At 35.4% G+C, this 19,574-nt stretch overlaps 1 protein-coding gene and 1 long non-coding RNA gene across 3 annotated transcripts; both read left to right on the forward strand.

The window, feature by feature from the left end:
• Nucleotides 1-1,549: 1,549 nt before the first annotated feature.
• On the forward strand, nt 1,550-18,621 carry LOC123533850 (uncharacterized). The gene is made up of 5 exons (XM_053519387.1): nt 1,550-1,711; nt 1,922-2,573; nt 7,525-7,683; nt 8,373-8,685; nt 18,434-18,621. The coding sequence occupies exons 2-5, from the start codon at nt 2,025-2,027 to the stop codon at nt 18,619-18,621; spliced, it is 1,209 nt and encodes a 402-aa protein (XP_053375362.1). The 5' UTR covers nt 1,550-1,711; nt 1,922-2,024.
• LOC128547263 (uncharacterized) lies at nt 9,137-14,781 on the forward strand. Of its 2 annotated transcripts, none has more exons than XR_008366410.1 (3): nt 9,137-9,187; nt 11,749-11,939; nt 12,551-14,781. It is a non-coding gene; the product is annotated as an uncharacterized LOC128547263 (long non-coding RNA). The 2 variants fall into 2 exon arrangements; XR_008366409.1 differs by lacking the exon at nt 9,137-9,187 and adding an exon at nt 9,273-9,392.
• Nucleotides 18,622-19,574: the final 953 nt, after the last annotated feature.

The raw sequence follows: 19,574 nt of genomic DNA on the forward strand, positions 1-19,574 counted from the left end.
TAGGTAAGGGACATCTTACTTATCGTGATAAGCAGTTCCATAGTATTTCTTTAGGGAAACAGTCAGTTATCCTTAGACTGCACTGGCTTCCCCTAAACATAAAGACACTACAATCAAAAGTTTTAAGTGACTTTGGAAGTATTATTAATAACAAAAAAGTAACTTTTATGCAGAATGGCAAGTCAGTTCAAAATGGACTTCGGGAGGTGGTTCTTGAAGTCTCTGAGATACAGAGGAAGGCTATCCCTCACTTGATTAAGTTTGAGGATGGATGGCAAGGCTGTCCTAATCAGTATTGCTGGCAGGCCACCATTGTGTCTGCGTTGTTCACAAGTAGACCATGGTAGAAAAGTATGTATGTATGGTCCTGCACCATCATATTCACAAGCTGTTAGGAGTTCATTGCAGCAAGGACGGGAAAGAACCCCAGGAGAGGAAACTCAAGTGGAGAAGGTCGAAGAACAAGAGGAGAAGGAAGACAAAACACAGGGAGATCTCAACATCAGTGCAAATTTTAACTTAAACTCAGATGATGAAGAGGAGCAAGAGTCAGATATAGATGAGGATGAGACTCAGGCGAGAGGGGACAAGATAGCAGCGGATGAGAGGTCAGATTTTTTAGAGTGGGAGGACTCCTTTAGGGAAAACTTTCCGGGTCAGAAACGAAACTGAGCTTGGGGGCCGGACGGGACGAAACTAGATCAGGTCCCTTCCTAGCTCGTACCCACCAAGAACCCTTCTGATGTACTGTCCACTGTTTCACATGTCGAAACCTCTAACGATAGCTCGGAAAGGTTCATTACTACATACTAAACACTGCCTTTAAACCGAGTCTGCTATTATTCTTGGTTGCATTCTTTGCTTCCAAGGGATCTTTTTAACAGATTTTATTTATGTCCATATACAATCATCCTTAAAAATAGAATATACAATTATATAGGTTGTGATGGTGGTGAAAAACTCTCCCGTCGCTCCCAAATGCGCTCCCGGCTCTCCCTGTGCGCGTATCTAACACCACCATCACCTTACAGTGAAGCGTATCCATCACCAATAAAATGTCAAAATCTCTAACGTGAACGTTCATATCTTTTCCTTTTTCAAATACATTTTAATTAGTAAGTTTGAACTTTTTTCAACGACAAATATTACAAAGTAATTCATTTAAATAGTTATGCGCCATTTATTTTACAAAATTAAACGCGATACAAACACAACAACAAACAAAGTTTCAAAAAATCGACAAAAAGTTTAACCTAAAGCAAGGTAGATTGTTTCGTCTGCTTTAATAAAATCATACCTTGGCGAGTCCATCATCTATGCCATTGACTAGGGTGCGTTGACCTACCCTCTGTTGTTCTCACTGCCGTCCAGGGTGCGCAGACCTTGACCTACCCTCTATTTGTTCTCATTGAAATATCATCTTCGTGTCGTCTGCTAATAGAATGTTTTTAAATCATACTGTATAAATGCGTCGTCTTCACGCGGGTTTATAGAAAAAATATATAAACAAATATAAACACTTTAGATAACATCAGACATCAGATTAACGTGCGATTTCTCATGAACGCTAGTATCAGTGTGTTTCAGTTTAAACGGCTGCAGGATGGATTGGCTGTGTTTTCGTAAGTTTTCAGTACAATATCCCGGGAAGTACTGAATAACAAGTGAAATCTACAGAAAAGTTTGATTCAGAGGAAGAACTAAACAAAAGGTAAACTACCAATTTTATTCGTCTCGAAACTATATGTGGCAATGACTCTTTAATCGATAATGCAATGGTAACAATTGATCGTGATGATCTGTCGTAAAATTTGCCATGACACAGTTTCATTTTCTGCTAAGACGCAGATACAATTTAAAGATATGCTACCATTTCACCATGCTTATCTTTATGTGATAACTTTTTGTTTTCGCTATTTAGGGGCGTCAAGAAAAAAGTATTGTTAACAGTAAAGATATGACTGAAACTGTTGGGTAAATGACAACCCGTTAAAACTAGACGAACTTCTACAATTCTCTACACTATGGCGACAGCAAGTACAACTCAGTTATGTGATTCAAAATTTCATTACTGGATTAAAACTGGGATGGCAATAGTATACACTAAAGAAGGATTACAAGATATTGTTACTAATGAAATGTCACAGTTTCAACAAAAAGTGTACAACGACGTTTTCAAAAACAAAGGAATAGCACATAACACGTCGTGTAATTCTTGCAATACTGGAAGTATAATGAAATGCACGCCCAAAAACAATATATGCGTTTGGCAGAAACGAAAGTGCAATGTCACCCATAGACCATGTCCATTAGGTATATGCGAAGGCGTCAGAGATGAAATCTTCAATGCCCACAGGTTTTTGGGTCCCTCTTGGAAGAATACGGACGCCAAACAGTGGGCAAACTCATCCTGGGAGATTGCCAAATGCTTCATGCCACCTGAAGGTTATAGCTCTGTGCCCACTGCAGCTGAAACAGATTTCAATGGCATCATTAGTGTATTTCTAAATTACGAACATTTTCAGAACAAAGTCAACGAAAACCTTTATAATCCTGCCAACATTTTCTGCAAGGTAAGTTAGAGATATCCATTAAACCTTGTATAAATACATCAAATATTAATCTATAAAAAGTTGAATGTGAGTGATCAACTTTGTGTCTGCCTGTATAATTGCTGAGCTTGTGACTTCAGTTGGAAAGCTTATTGCTAAACAATTTTGTTTTTGCTTTTTGCTTTAAGGTCATTATGACATATTAAAGACTGATAACAAAATCCAAGGCCACGTATTAGATTATTTCAAAATTTTACAAGTCTTAGTAAACAAAGTGATGCGGAGCTCCACTTGAGATCTAACTTTTTAGAAATTTTAGAGGTTATTTTAATATTGCAGAAGTCCGGTTTATAATGTCCGTTAAATCTTTACTCATTTTTAATCTCAACTTATGTGTTTGAGTAGATTGATTATATTGTTTAAAATATAGCTTGAAGATGATGCACATCTACATTTTAAGCTCGCTGCATCGCTAATTCAAATTCCTGTCCGATTACAAATTTATCTAGCTTACCTGCCTTCCTCAGTAGGAAGAGTGCAGATCTATGGATCGCCGGAACGTAAGTTCGATCCGCGGTCATGACATAGGTTTTCTGTGGCGATTAGGTAAGAGACATAATGTCTGAAATCATTGACCCACATTTATTATCTAGAGGCTGCGTTCTTTAGACGTGACTATTCCTCGATATTTGTCATTGGTGTGTGTATTGTTTTGTTGTGTTTTTTTCAGGCCCCATTTAGGGTTAAACCCCGTTTATTTCAAATTGTATACATATACAGATACATGCAAACACATGATGGATACGTACAATCACATGAATAAATAATGGAAATATCAAGACATATTATTTAACATTTAAATTAAGTGACCTATGATGTACTTCACATACTGGGTAAAGTCATATATTGTCATTGACATTTGTTATCTGACAATTTTCAAATTGGGGTAATATTTACAAAAATGTTTAAGAAGTGTGTATGAAAAAAAGTAAAAAAAATATAGACAGGAGAAAAAAAGAGCACATATGTATGAGACATATGTGCAAATTATTTATTTTTTTTAAAAAAGAAGAAGTATGTGGAAAATGGGGGAAACTGATTAAAACAACAACAAATAAAGTTTCCTTTTAAAAAGGAAAGGCTTGGCTGGTTTCGGCATAGTCTACATAACTGAACAAGTGGGTGTAGGGGTCATTACATAAGATTCTATGCAAAACCTGATTGCGATTTTCTACTTCTGTTCCCATGGGAACGCCAGTCTTAACTTTAGAGGCAAGGGTATTGAACAATTCTTGGCGTTTTTGATTTTGAACTACTGGTGTCCAGCCTCAATATAAAATTTTAAGACCATGCCATGAATTCCCAGTCCAATATTACCACTTTATATTTTCGCAGTAGCGAACAGTGGCAAGTCTTTATCTGCATGTAGTTCTCGTGTGGCTATCGGTGTGTAATATTATCGCATTCGCATTAACCGTTACTTATAGGCTATAGCATTCATTTTTATCCATCATTATTAGAAGTGTTAAAGACCCACCACGACCTAGTTGTATACTTTTTCCTCCAACTTTTACTTGGTGGAAATAATTCTTGTAATACTGGTATGATACAGCTATTCTACAAGATGACAGGTGGGCAATCTTCAGCCTGCAAACTTATTCAGTCATTCTCTTCTCAGTATAGTTTTATAAACATAGAACAATAACTATCTTACACTGTAGAAACAAAGTGTGGTCTAAACTCACCTTAATATATGAAGTACCGTGAATACTACTACAATAATTGAATAATATATTTAGACATTGAATACATTGTCTTAGCCTTATATGTGTTACTGTCAAAGTGTAACTAGATACTTGTTATTTCACATTCCTCTATATAAAAAATGTATAATTACCATCATGAAAATCCAAAAAAATATAGTTATTTTGTGGTGTGTCTTTAAGGTAACTTGACAAAAGCCACTACTGACCTTGACATTTTATAGGGAAAAATACAAGTATATATAACTTTCAAAATGTACTTAGTATTTAGAATTGAAGCTCAAACAAGAGCTGGCACTATTAGTGACAAACGCCCCCGAAGCGTGCACAAGAATGCTACAGCTGTCTGCGCAAAATATGCCAGAAATGTTTAGGTATGAATCATTTTGCGACCAGATAAAAAAAAGTTTTCCGAAGGTAACCTTGACCTTGAAGCTATGGTCTGGGTCTTTAGCGTAACACACCAACTCATCATAGAGAAGAATTGTGACAAGTAATTTTTGATGAATGGCAGAGTTATTGAACGGACAAGAAACATACAATGTTAACTTCTAAGTGTGACATTGACCTTGAAGCTAGGGGGTCTTGGGCTTGTGTCTGACACGTCATCTCAATATTAGGAACGTTTATGCCATGTTAGTTTAAAATCTCTTAATCGATGGAACTTCCCGAAGAGTTATGGAACGGACAAGAAACAGACCATGTAAACCGTTAACCTCTAAATGTGACCTTGACCATAGAGCTAGTGGTCAGGTTATGCATGACACGTTTTCTCGTTATGGGGAATATTTATGCCAAGTATTTTCGAAATTCCTTGATGAATGACAGAGTTACGAACCGGACATAAAACAGACCCTATAAACCTTTGACTTGACTTCTAAATGTAAACTTGATCTTGGAGCTAGGGGTCTGATTCTTGCGCGTAACATATTGCCTCATTATGGTAAACATTTATACCAAGTTGTTTCAAAATCCCTTCATGGATAACAGAGTTATTTACAAAACACGAAAAAGATCCTATTAGCCTTTGACTTCTAATTATGACCTTGACCTTGGAGCAAGGAATCTGGGTCTTGAGCATGACACACTGTCTGATTATGGTTTCCATATATGCCAAGATATTTCAAACTCCCTTCATGGATAGCAGAAATATGGATCGGACACAAAAACAGGCCCTGTTAACATTTGAACTCTAAGTTTGACCTTGACCTTGAAGCTAGAGTTATGGGCCTTGCCCGTGACACGTCATCTCTTTGTGATAAACATGTATGCTGAGTAATTTCAAAACCTCTTGATGAATGGCAAAGTTACGAACCGGACACGAAACAGACCCTATTAACGTTTGACTTCCAAGTGTGACCTTGACCTTGTAGCTAGGGGTCTGAGTATTACACATGAGACGTCCTCGCATTAAGGTTAATATGTATGCTAAACTATTTCAAAATTCCTTCATGGATGGCAGTTACAGCCCGGACAAGAATTTACAAAGTAACGGTCGGACGGGCGGACAATGCGATTTTAATATGCCCACCTTCGGGGCATAAAAATCAAAGAACATACTGCACTGCTGAAACATCATTAAAAGATGTAGGGAAGTTATTAATAAATACATAAAAACTTAAAATTATCAAATGCTTTTGTAAAATTCTTGAAATAGATTTATTAACAGAGCCTGAAAAGTAGATCCCTCGGAAGCACCGAGGACAAGGCAAAAAGTAAATATTGCAGACTCGATTTGATTGAGTCAGCATCAGCTCTAGTTGGTTTAAAGACCCACCACGACCTAGTGACCTACTTTTTTCACTCACAAAAACTTCATGAAAATCATTCTTGAAATACAGGTAATATACAGTTATACTACAAGTTTTCAGGTGGACAATTTAGGCCATTCCTGAATAAATGTGTTTTACAACTTCATCTGCAAACTTATTCAGTCAATCTCTTTTCAGCATAGTTTCAAAAACATAGATGAATAACTATCTTACACTGTAGAAACAAAATGTACTTCAAAATTCACTAAAAACACTGATTTCTGTACATATTGCTACAGTTATTCAATAAAATGTTAAGACATTACACATATTGTCTTGGCCTAATATATGTCACTGTCAATTTGTAACTATATACTTGTTATTTCTCATTTTCTTCATGCAAAGCATGTATAATTACCATCATGGAAACACAAAAGAATACAGTTATTTTGTGGTGCCTCTTTATTTGTACACCAGTCAGCAGTGTACGTGTATTTACAACTATGCTTTCCATGAAATTCACGGATCAGAGGGATAGACTGGCTATATTCATCACTACAACCCGGCAAACTGTAGGCAATCTAAAGTGGTAGTATATTCATGGCATGCTCTAGCGCAAAGCGTTCTAGTTATTAGGAGGAAGCCAATTTCCTTTACTAGGTCCCGAACACAGAAATATAAACACTGATATACAGAATACGGTGGTAATGTGAAAAAAAATGGTTTAATATACCTTGCAGAGCTACTTCCTTAGCTTGTTTTAATAACACCCCTACAACAATAATCGAACCAACCATAATAGTCCTGTCAAAAATTGGCGGCAAAATGTCTTTTGAGACACCTTTTGGCAGGTTACATCCTTTCAGGGTGTGTTCTCTAACAAATTTCACAACTGCCCGTTAAATCATTTTAACAATTACTACAATGGATAAATGTGAACTCAATCATGAATAATGTAAACGTCAAAATTGAGAAGTTGTCAGTTTATCGTACAGACACGTTTTATAGTTATATTCATATTGCTGTACACCCCCATTTTAATAATAGACAAACAAAAGCGCAACTGCAATCGGAAAACTTCCAATATTTCCGCATTGCGCAGCTTACATCACAGGTCACTTGTTCCTGCAACCAATCACTGAATTCGTAACGTATTGATCTCGGTCTGAGGCAGCTTCCCGGCTTTTCGTATCATACTAACACACATTTGGGTACCAAAAAAAAAAAACAATACATAGGCTTGGAGCCGTAGCTGCAAACCAAAAATAATGAAAAATTCCTTTGATTCAATAACTCTTAGTAATCAGTTATGGTTAGCTCTATTAATAAAAGATCGGAAATAACCTGTGTTTTATATCTGATATTAGCGTTGCTGAGAAACACTATTTTCTATATCTGTTTGCGATTTAAGATACAACAATATATAGTATGTTATTATCATGAATTTATTTTACATAGGCACGAGACGTTGGCAAGAATTACAGACACTGTCCTGGTTTTGAAATATCAAAGAAAAAGTTCGAGGATAGTATCACTATATTGACTGCTGTACTCAGTGATCCTAAGCATATTGCTGGTGATAGGAATGCACAAATTGCTTTGCAGAGACTAACACAGGTGCGTAAATGTTACATATCCGGTAAAGTCTAAGAAAATATTAACTATTGAGTTTGTTAGTGACCCTCCACAGAAACATGTGGGGTTAGTACGATTAATAGGAGTAGGGACGCGAATTGTTTTATCGGCCCAATATTTTAGCCTAGAACGACATGAAAATCTACTGACCCCTCCACAGAAATATAGGGGCTCACCACGTGACCACCTTTTATTCAGTAAAAATGCTAGAATCTTATGGAAGGTTTTGAGGCATAGAAAATAACCAAGCGAAAGGTTTGATCGAGTTTGTTCGTGATAAATAATGGAATGTGCAGTACCCCTTTCGACCCCTAGCACCAGCTAAAACTTAATTGTTTTACACTGGAATATTGAATGAACTTCATGTTCCCAAAAGCATAGAAATAAAAGCAACACTTAACTAAATACTGTTGTTCCAAGTTTGCAGTGAACTTGCACATCTAATTCTTAAATTATCAACTGAAGGACTGAACTGTTTCCATGTGCTTTCTACTAATTTCTCTTCAACAGAGATCTGAAAAGGCTGTTTGAATTAAGCTTCCCATAAATATGATAAATATTTCATACATTTGCTCTTTTGTCGACGTAGTTAATTATTCCTTCGACATTCCTTTGTACACCTCAGTAAAACGAACATACAATTTGTTCTTTTATATTTTGTTTGTGTGTAGCTTGGTTCCGGAAAATGGACAATAACAGACAAAGATATATCCAAGCATTTGCAAGATGCTATCAACGAGGCTAAAGGGGATATAGACAAAACAAAATCTGAGCTGCTGAAAGAGGCTCAACATTTTATCAGTACTAGCAAGAAGGAAAATGTGGCTAACACTTTAAGCAGTATCCAAAATATTTTCTCAAGATACAAGGAGAAGATAAAGAAAACAGTTCAACATGGAATAAAGCGGATACGACGGGAATCAGACACTGCCAGCAAAAAACTAAAAGCAGAAATGTCAGAGGACTATGATTTTCAAACAAAAGGTAAACAGGCATTGAAATGTACCACCATTAGTAAAAAAGAATATAGTCACATTATATCAAGATATGCAAGTGACAAATACGTTTAATTTTTTTTTTAAATCATGTCATTGTTCATATTAGGGTTGATACGTGATACATTAATAGCGAGCTCGAAGAGCAGGCCCCGCTTTCACTAACGTTCTCAAAGTGAGAAAATTCTCAGCTCAAGATTGTCTCAGAATTGTCTGAGAATTGTCTCAGCTGAGAAATTTCTCAAGTTGGCTTTCTCTAAACTTTTTCTCAAGTCTTGAGATTTTTCTCAGCTGAGCCGTAATTTTTTAAGACATAAGCGGCCAAACATCCAAGGAGCCGCGTGAACTTTCCCACGAACACGAGTGCATAGTTGGGGGCAGTGGATTTATTCATTTATTGAGACGAAATGGAGCGTTGAGAAATGTTCATAAACAACATGTACAGTTTCGGGATATATCCAGATTGTATGTTTGTACACTGTTGTACAAAGGTATGGCAGTGTATTTTCAATATTATAATTAATCAGCTTCAAACCTGTCACTTTTGAACCAATCAAACACACAGTCGAGGGTACTACGTCATATTGCATGTGTTTACCAAATATGGGATTACGTAAACACAAACATATGTTGTTACACTACGTGTGACAATTTTATGTTATCTGGCATATATTTATTGGAATCAGATATGCAGCCGTAAGTATATATTGTTTTTTGATTCACATATTAATTACTGCAATTAGTGTATTCATATCAATGATTGCAAGGACATAAATAGCTACTGGTTGGGAACCATTTTCCGGACACATTTTCTTATTTCGGCTCCATTAATTCTTAAAAAAAATATTTGACATAAATGAAGTCCACACTGCACAAACTTCAGCCCCTTCTGCATCCGATGTTGTAATCAGCATCGCGTTGTGACGTAAAATATGGGTTCCGTGGGGCCTCAAATGGGGTCACTAAAATGAGGTATTTTTCCCGTCAGGTAAACCAGTTTCCGGACAAATATTTTGACGGTGTTTTGTTGTTAATTTCATATCAAAATAAGTAATTAAACTATTTCTACACATTTTTTAATCATTCATCTCTTCAAAATTGCACTTGAAACATAACCCGACGTTCAATAGCAGCTACGAAAGCAAACCGAGGTTGACTATAAAAAACTCGAATTTCGTCTAATACGAATCCTTGATAATTCCAATAGAAATAGAATAAAATTAGTGCAAAAATCGACAGCCCTGCATTTTACGTAACATTTAGCGTGAAATTAAAAGTAGAACAAGTTATCAGCAGACAGTCATTATGTAGTTTGATTATTTCTTCCACACTTGATATCTCAGCATGTGTGAACTACCGCGCATGCGCATTGCTATCTTCATGCCCCGTTAAGACAGAAAGTTGTTTCGTAAACGCAGGTGAGTTATCATCAAAAACCCAAACATTATACAGCCTTATAAAATAATGGTTTTTTGTAGACATGAAGAACAAACATCTAAATGTTCTAGATAAAACAATAACATGAATAACAACGAAATAAAGCGGATATTGCATGTGTCCGGAAACTGGTCCTGTCCGGAAAATGGTTCCTAACCAGTATGCATTCTCTACTGCAGGCATTTCAAACTTTGAACAACACAGTTTGTTCAAAATACTCACATTCTATTTTGTATAAGATATCAAGCTTCTTTTTCCATAGTATTTTGTCATTGCTGTCATGATTATAAATTAATTCTGTGTCTAACGTATTTCGCAAGGTACCCTGTGAGTTGAAAGTGCTGCAAACCATGTATATTTTTTTGAAAATGCAAAATAAAGTGAAAGTAGGTAGAGCTGTCAAAATGAAAAAAAAATGCAATATTTCAAAAAATATAAAAGTTAATTATTTTTCATTAACCAGAGTACCTAGATAAGTATGTTAGACACAAAACAAAAACAAATTTAGAGAAAAAAATGTGTTGAAAAAAAAAGATTGACATTTCTACAAGATAAAATGTGGACAGTTAGAGGTACATGTGTTTAAGACAAAATACAAAGTATAACCAAACAAGGTGACCTTTATAGAAAGTATCTGCTACTTGTGTATATGTACTATGAATATTATTGGTCTGGCAGGTATAATTTCCATTTATGAAAAATTACATGAGGGGGTCTCAAAGGCTTTACATGATCCTAGTTCTACTTTTCATTTCTACTTTCACTTTCAGTTTGAAATGTGTTCCATTTTTTTAATTACATTTTTGCAGCACTTTCACCCCCAGACATCCTAAATAACCGATATGTTATGTTAGACAATAGTGTAAACATTAGTCTCACTTGAGATGCAAACTACAGGTGTCATATATAGGCCTAGCTTATTCTTGTTTTTAAATGTAGCAGGTTTGTAATATATCATAACTTGAGACAGGACTATATAAAAACAATTTTTGACACAAGCATGGTAACAAAATATATTTTTGAAACAGAAGTTTGAAAATCTGTATGACAGTTTAATAGCATTTTATGATGGGAAATTTCCAATCAGTAGAATATATATTTGTATATTAAAGGTTTTCCTTCTTTTTCTGTACACTTCTGTACATTGTAGATCTAAATAGAGACAGAATATGAAATTCCTCAATAAAATGCTAAAACATGTTGGTTTTTTTTTTTAATCATTATGAAAGAAAAAGCTATTTCAATTGTAAGGCATCACTGAAATGTCACAGATTTTGATAATGGTTTTAAATGTTCATTGTCAATGCATATGTTTCAAAGTATGCTATTTAATATTATATGTTTATATATTTTATATGTGGTTTATATAATACACACCCACACACAGTTTTATTAAGATTCTTGTAGATATCAAAATTATGTAGCTAATAATTATAAGCTTATGTACATGCACCCAATAAACATTGATCTTGTATACCTAAGTCTCAGACTTAGTGCTTAAGATTTTCTATATTATCAAAATCTTTGTGTAATTTAAAGATTGATATTCCTTCTTATAAATGGAATAAGGTATATTTAAACCTGGTTACAGAGCAATTTTATTAATTTATATCAGGTCACAGCCAGCTGATGAAGATCCTCAGCTTATACAGAGGTCAGGCTTGAGCTATGTGCTGATTCAAAAGATGCTAATGACAGTGGATAATCCATTCTGAGCTGTTCTAGGACCATTCACCAAGGTTCCAAAACACTGATGGATCTGAAGGCAGTACCTGTATTGGTGTCTGGTCTGTGATTTCAAGTATAGTATGTATTGACTGAGTTAGTCTCAATGTTTCCTAAATTTGCAAACTCTATTATAATTCAAACCATGCTAGATTTTAATTTTAGTCAAAAGGAAATAAAGGAGAACAATAAGTAAAAGCATGCTTGCAAAATATACAGAAACCAAATTGATACCCTGAATGGAGGCACTTCATTTACAAACATCTGAAATGGATCAGGCTGATTTTGACCAGTATTGGTTTTGGTTTGAAACTTTCACTTATGATAATTTGCATGCCTAGCTCAGAATATAAAGCACTAGACTATAAATCAAGAAAAGTTGTAAGTTTGATCCTTTGGTTATGCATGTAATATCTTTAACAGTTTGAGAGAAGAACATGTCTGAAGTCATTTGTCCAACATTTCTTACTCATTTACAATGGGAAGTTGTCTGTGAGCACAAGTCATTTCTAGTAAAGAATGCAGGAACACTTGATAGGTTAACTGAACACCATTACATGACTGAAATACTATGGCAAAATTGAATCATACTGAAACAAAAAAAAAGGAAATTTCGCTCCATAAATGCATAACAAAAATAAAATTTGTGATAGTGTACTGTATATAACATAGAAAAAACAATTCCTTTTCAGATTGATGTACCTCCTCCTGATGTATCTCCTCGAATACAATATATCTGCCATGTGAAAGGAACAAGCTGCAAGATATACTGTGGAAGTGGGGGCCTATGTAAAAAACATTTTATTTAAAGAATATAAAAAATCTGACACTAAACTACTGAAAAGGTGCACAGGGGACATTTTTGTGTGTATAGACTTTCATCAAGATTCTGAGAAAGTTGATTTATCAAACAAAAATAGTCAGATTGTGTCTTCAAGCTGAAAAGATTAAGATCTTAGGGAAACATTAGGACTCAAGAAAAGTAATGGGGTTATGAAACTGTAGTGTTCAACATTTAAATTGTTTTTTGGTTTTTTTTCACTACATTTTGTGAAGAGGGTTCCATCACAAGATGCGACATATTGCCTGATATTGGTAAGAATGAGATGTAGTTTATGAAAAAAAAGTATTTTGCTTTAAATGTACAGACTTTAAGTTACATAAAAAATCAAAGCTCTAACAATAAAGCTTGATTAAAAAGACACACTGTTGAAAACTAGCCTTCATGTAAATGTCACACTTTTTTGGGTGCACAGGGGACACAATTAGCTATATAGTTTAATATAACTTTAACCCTTAGGCCCTTGCTAAATTTCTATAATGAACTTGTACGTTTTACAATTTGGACAGTATTATTAAGTGTTAAAAGGGGTGCTAACCAAAAGATACTGACTGAATGGCGAACAGTGCAGATAAAGATCAGACTGCACAGATGTGCAGGCTTATGATGATCTACACTTGTTGCAAAGGTAGGACCAACCATGTACAGCATGATAAGGGTTAAAATTGCTTGAGCCATTCAGCTGAAATTGCAAACATTTGTTGACTACATTGATTGGATACATTTGTGCTGTGTATATGTAATTTGCCCCAAAACACTTTATAAAACTGAACTGAATTAAAATAAGGTGAGAGAGAAGAAAAAGCTTAATTATTTAAAAAAAAACTATAGCCGATAGATATATATTGTTGAAGGCATTATCTTTGTTTACATTAAATTTAAATGTGGCTGCCACGTTGTTTGTTAGGAACATGAGACACATTAATTTCTTGTTTTCGAATTTTAATTATCGCATTTATGTGTCAAAGATTGGCATGGGTGAAAATGTTACTGAAAATATTAAATCAGTTTTTATTGATTAACTCCCGTTTTGGCTTGTGCAGTATAAAGTCATGTGCAACATTGAAAGTATATGTAGTACTTTTCTAACCAACTGATAAACATTCTATTTTTGGAAAGTTTGCTGCATAAAGTTAAAGGAGTTTTTTTTTGTATGAAATTTACATGGTGTAGGCCTTAAAGCTGTTTACTTTAAAAACCTCCTTGTATCATTTCTAATGTTTTCTCTTTTAATTGACACTGAGTGGCAGTTCTTGTTAACTACAAAACCATCTACTATTATTGGTTAACTAATTATTGGAATAGTGATCATTTTAACATTGTTTCATCACATTGCACTCCTTTATGGGAATAGGTAGGCAATAGCACATTTAACTATTAAACTAATTATTAAACTATGTCATTTGAATGAAAAAAGCCTTAGACACTCCTGAAAATCAGATAAATTTGAAAATACATGCAAATTTTTAAAAATGTTTTTGGATTTAAGTTATAACATTTTCTTATTTTTATCTTCAGTTGGTTATTAATGCAAATGATTGTTTTTATCAACATCTGTTGTCAGGTGTGTGTTTCGTCCCAATTTAATTTTGTGACCCATACAGTGTTTCCAGGACTCATCAGTAAGAGAAACACCATCAACTTGAGTCAACAACATAACTTTTAACATGTGAACAGAAGTTAATTATAAACATTTTCATAGGAAGAATAGTGAACTGGAACAGTAAGTGAAAATTTAAAAGAAATGAAAATGATAACCTGTACACTTTGGCATTTCATAGTTCTTTTTAAAAAATCAAATTTATCTGAGAAGACAATGACAGTGAAATATAAAATTTTACTTAAAATTATTGTTGTAAATCATACTGAAATCTAACAACTTACTGGTAATATAAATTTTATCAATAGCATAGAGTAAAGATTTTCTGATATTTTTGGAAAGATTTGAAAAACATTGTACTTTAAATGTTCAACCAATATTTTAGATCAAATTATGAAATGCCATATTTATTTATAAATGAATAAAACTGTTGTCAACTTATAAAAATTTCTGTTAACTTTAATAAATTATTAGAACTTAAATATTTTTCATTGTCTTTATGTCCATCAGTTTTTCTGCTTATTCAATTACATCATGCTATTTGCCACTTGCTAAATGTGAACTATCTAAAGTATAGATGTTAATAGTTAACAGCACTGCAAAATGCAGAACAAAATATTTCCAAATGCTTATTAATGAGTGATTACCTATAAACAAGCTGGTGTATAGAGCCGTATGTAATATCATGCCATTATGTAATAACTTTTATCACATGACATGGCTAGAGACTGAACCTACAATATCCCACTGAAGTGGTGGGCCATCTACCACTTTACTACCGAGGCCTATAAGGCAACAGGACTTGACTACTACAAAGTGGAGGTTTTGTTTAAGCAGTAGGTTAGCTTAGTTGGTAGAGTACTAGTCCTGTATGAGAGGGTCCCCAAGATTGAGCCCTACAGTAGACTGACTGCACATTTTACCCAATCTGTTCAATTAACTAGATGCACACATTGGACTGCGACTGTTTTATAAACTAGAGGCATTATCCAGGAATAGTCCCCTCTATGTACACGATTTCTATATAGCAGGGGAGTTTCTTATGGTATAGGACTTGATTACCACAAAGGGGAAATTGTTTCAGCAGCTGGTTAGTTCAGTTGATAGTGCGCACACCCTGTAAACAAGGGGTCCCGGCTTTGAGCCAACCACTAACTGCTCATTTTTATCACCCCTTGATAATAACCCCCAAGTTGTAAAACGAAATTTCACAAGAACAAGGACTTCTAGGGACGTTACTGCACAAGTCAATATATCTCGGTACGAGCGTTTTTGGTACGAAACATAGGCACAGTAAAACGTCTACTGTACTTAATAAATATTGTCTTCAAAGTTGTGTAGCATTCAAGACGATAAAGAAACATTTTAGAAACAGTAAAATTGTTTGAAAATGTTGTCCTTGTGGTAAATTAATTGCTGCATGTGTTTTAAAAGCGTAAACAGTGTCCCTAGCAACAATCGGCCATTTAAGTTTTACTTGGATTACTTCCCTTGAAATTAAGAAATTACCGTCTCTGACGAAGTTTGTTGTCATCCATGTCATGCTGGTGAACTCAACGTGAAACTGGCACCGACTACGGCGGCGGCGTATATTGTATCGTCGAAAAGTCGCCATCTTGTTTCTTTGAGAAAAGCACTGAGACAGCCAAACCCTTGACTCAAGAAATCTGAGAAAAATCTCAGCGCGGAAGTTGAGATTTTACTGAGAGATTTTTAGTGAAAGCCAATCTGAGAAAAATCTCAAGCTGAGAATCAAAGTTGAGATTTTTCTCAGACTTGAGCTGAGATTTTGACTTGAGAACGTTAGTGAAAGCGGGGCCAGGCCCGAAGGGCCTGCTCGAGAATCGAGCTTTACGGTAACGCAAGTATACTTTCACACTTGGTGATGGATTTGAAAAGTTTCGTCGGAAGTTTTTAAAAAGCGCACCCTAGCGGATAGGTGCTCACAGGAAGTACTTCTTTCCGGAGTGAATACAGAACTTCATTCAATTGCTAAAAATTATTCATCACTCAACAATATTGCAAGCAAGATTTCCAGTTGTTTGAAAAAAAAAATTATTTTCATTTAAAAGATCAAGCATCGGCCAGAAAATGGAAAAAATGTCATTAATAAGCAGAAAGAAACGGGAACGCTGTAAATGACGTCACCGTGACACCGGCTTCCAATAAATTTTGCAACGTATGATATTCACTGTTACAGGTATGGTGACACTAAATGTAGACTTTTTCAAGTGAATAGGTTCTCCTGAATTCTTGTGATTAGTGAAAAGTTTCTTTGTGACAAATAAATGATGCATAATATTTTCATTCTCATTCATCAGATGTTCGACATGGTACCCGAGACGAACCGGGGTACCATGGTAGACATCTGGTTTGCGAGAATGAATATTTATAGCTAAATCCGATTTCTTTGAGCTCGCTTTGAGGCTTTGCCTTATTTCATATTACAATATTGTTTTGAAGACTTAACATTTATTCAAATAATTCATGCCTAATTGAAAACGAAAAGTAGACTGGAATTCGTTGGAATATATAAACAGGACGCTGTAACTACATTTAAGCCACACTTACAGCTCTTGAAATAATTGGTACACTCAATTAAATAATAACTTTTCTTCGGTGCTAGGCGGCGTGGGCAGTGTTGCATTTTCCATTACTGCTCATGAACAGGCTAAATCAAACCGAGGGGACCTCCGTGGCCGAATGGTTAAGGTCGCTTACTTCAAATCACTTGCCCCTCATCGATGTGGGTTCGAGCCTCACTCGGGGCGTTAAATTCGCCATGTGAGGAAGCCATCCAGCTGGCTTACGGAAGGTCGGTGGTTCTACCCAGGTGCCCACTCATGATGAAATAATGTACGAAGGGGCACCTGGTGTCTTTCTCCACCACCAAAGCTGGAAAGTCGCCATATGACCTTTAATTGTGTCGGTGCGACGTTAAGCCCCCTACCCCCGCCAAAAAAAACCCAATCCAACCGAGTCTGTAATTTTCACTATTTGCATTGTTCTCGGTGCTTCCGTGGAATCTACATTCCATGGCCAGATTTTATGCAAGATATATTCGTGTATGGTTATTCCTGAGGAAATGACAATGTAAGAACTTATACATGTATTACTCATTGGCCACACTTTCTTAATTAATGTGATCATCAAGTTTGTGATCTGAATGAATGCCTTTGACTGCTTATAAAAAGTAATTCGCGTGCTTCTAAAATTAACATTAGAATTTAGTGTAAATAAGACATTTCACCATTTCACCTTTAGAAAAGAGGAATAGAAAGAACAACCGCTTAGTTCTATACAGTTTTCTAGCCTAGTTTCTGAAGATTAAAGCTCTAGTAAACCACAGTTGTTTTTGCGTTTAACTTGCTCCCCCCCCCCCCCCCCCCCCCCCCCCCCCCCCCCCCCCCCCCCCCCCAACACACACACACACACACACACACACAACTACATTTAAAAAAATCTCATATTTCCGATGTGGTGTATCTTAAAGACCATGGGAAAATGACAAGCAGTATCAGTATTTAAAATATTACTGGTAAAAGCGGAAGTAGTACATATTCGTTGAAGTTCAATTAACACGGGTTGAATATGTAGTGCACACTTGTATGTCTAAGAATACGCATCTGAACCATCAACAGTTATTTAATTCGAAGAAAAATCACCGTTTGAAATATATTATTTCGAATATAACACTAGGGCCCTACGTCGGTGGTTCTACCTGGGTCTTCCTCCACCATCAAAGCTGGAGAGTCGCTATACGACCTAAAATTATGTCTGTGCAACGTTACTCTCGACAAAACAAAAAATACAACACGAAATCAATGCTTATTATGTACATCTTGACGTTGTCCTTTAACCAAGTAATTGCCTGTTTTGTGTGTGTTTCTTTTCAAGCGACCCGCTGTTACTTTCGACGCTATGACATAATATATGTAATTGTGACGTATAGTGATTTGCTGCAAAATGATAGTTTGCAGTCTTTTTGTTTAAAAGAAAAATGGGTTATGTTAGATTTTTCAATAAATTTTGTATCTCTACTGTAACACTATGATATAAATAATTGTACGTATTTACTTGAATTGATAGTTACAGACATAATTAACAAAAGCATTTTTATCATCTACTATACAGAGCTTCGACGGCGGCTAGTTCAGACGTATAAAAGAAACTGTGCCACTCTTCCTATTTCTCCGCTACTTGAAGAGGAAGAACTTCCTTTATTGACGTTCTATGTGAAGCCTTACATGCGACGACTAGAACATCATAAGATACAGAAAGACGAAATTTCCATTGATTTGTATAGGCACATTTTTTTATAAAGGGGGACAACAATGCAGGAATATTTATATAACTGGAGATGCTGGCATAGGGAAAACGGCGTTGTGTCAAAGAATGGCTTTGCTATGGTGCCTCGCAAAAGCTCAGTCTGCGTTAGACACAGATGACGAATCCGTTCAAGAAGACGCTTCTGTGATGGATCAGTTTGATTTTCTGTTTTACATATCTCTGCGCGACACAACATTTTGTCGTATAGACGATATCATTATGCATCAACTGTTGGGCATGCCAGATAACAAGGAAGTTCTGTTGAAGATTTTAAACAAAGAGAAATGCTTGATTATTTTAGATGGTCTCGATGAGTGGACACATCCGACAGAAACTAAGCAGTGTCCGAGTAATCTAAAGATACCACACAGGCAAGATTTAGAAAACTGTGTGTATTTGACAACGAGCAGACCATACAAACTTGAGTATTTGAGGTTAGGGACACATGAAATTGACCAGCAAATCGAAATTTTAGGGATGGAAGAAGGAGTTGGTTTTACATTTGTTGAACTGTTAATAGAGCGTTTGAATAATAAATGTAATGGCTCAAAACATCCAGTCACATTCCTGGAAAGTGTTGCTGAAAACAAGTTGGACGATCTTTTGAATATACCTCTTATTACTACACATCTGATTTGCCTTTGGTTTGATGGTAAATTACGAATGATGTCTCTTTCAGAGGTATATGGAAACACTTTGGAAATGATGTTTCAGCGTGCATTTGAGAGAAAATCCAGAAGCAAAACAATGGAAGCTCCAGTTAGGATAGAACAATATGAAATTAAAACGCCAAAATGTTTATCAAATCTAAAACATGTCCAAAGTCACATTTCAGTATTGTACAAATTGTGTTACCTAGCTTTTGAAGCACTTTTCACAGACCAAGAATCGAGTTTAGTTTTTTCAAACTCGGATTTAGACGAATATGGCTTACCAGAAGATGCAA

The sequence above is a fragment of the Mercenaria mercenaria genome, chromosome 12, assembly GCF_021730395.1.
Source record: "Mercenaria mercenaria strain notata chromosome 12, MADL_Memer_1, whole genome shotgun sequence".
NCBI classification, from domain to species: domain Eukaryota; kingdom Metazoa; phylum Mollusca; class Bivalvia; order Venerida; family Veneridae; genus Mercenaria; species Mercenaria mercenaria.

Excerpts from the sequence above, each read along its gene's own strand:
- LOC123533850 (XM_053519387.1), top strand. The coding sequence starts at position 2,025 with ATGGCGACAGCAAGTACAACTCAGTTATGTGATTCAAAATTTCATTAC. Across the intron at positions 2,574-7,524 it reads CTGCCAACATTTTCTGCAAG|GCACGAGACGTTGGCAAGAA; the intron begins GTAAGTTAGAGA and ends TATTTTACATAG. Across the intron at positions 8,686-18,433 it reads CTATGATTTTCAAACAAAAG|AGCTTCGACGGCGGCTAGTT; the intron begins GTAAACAGGCAT and ends TCTACTATACAG.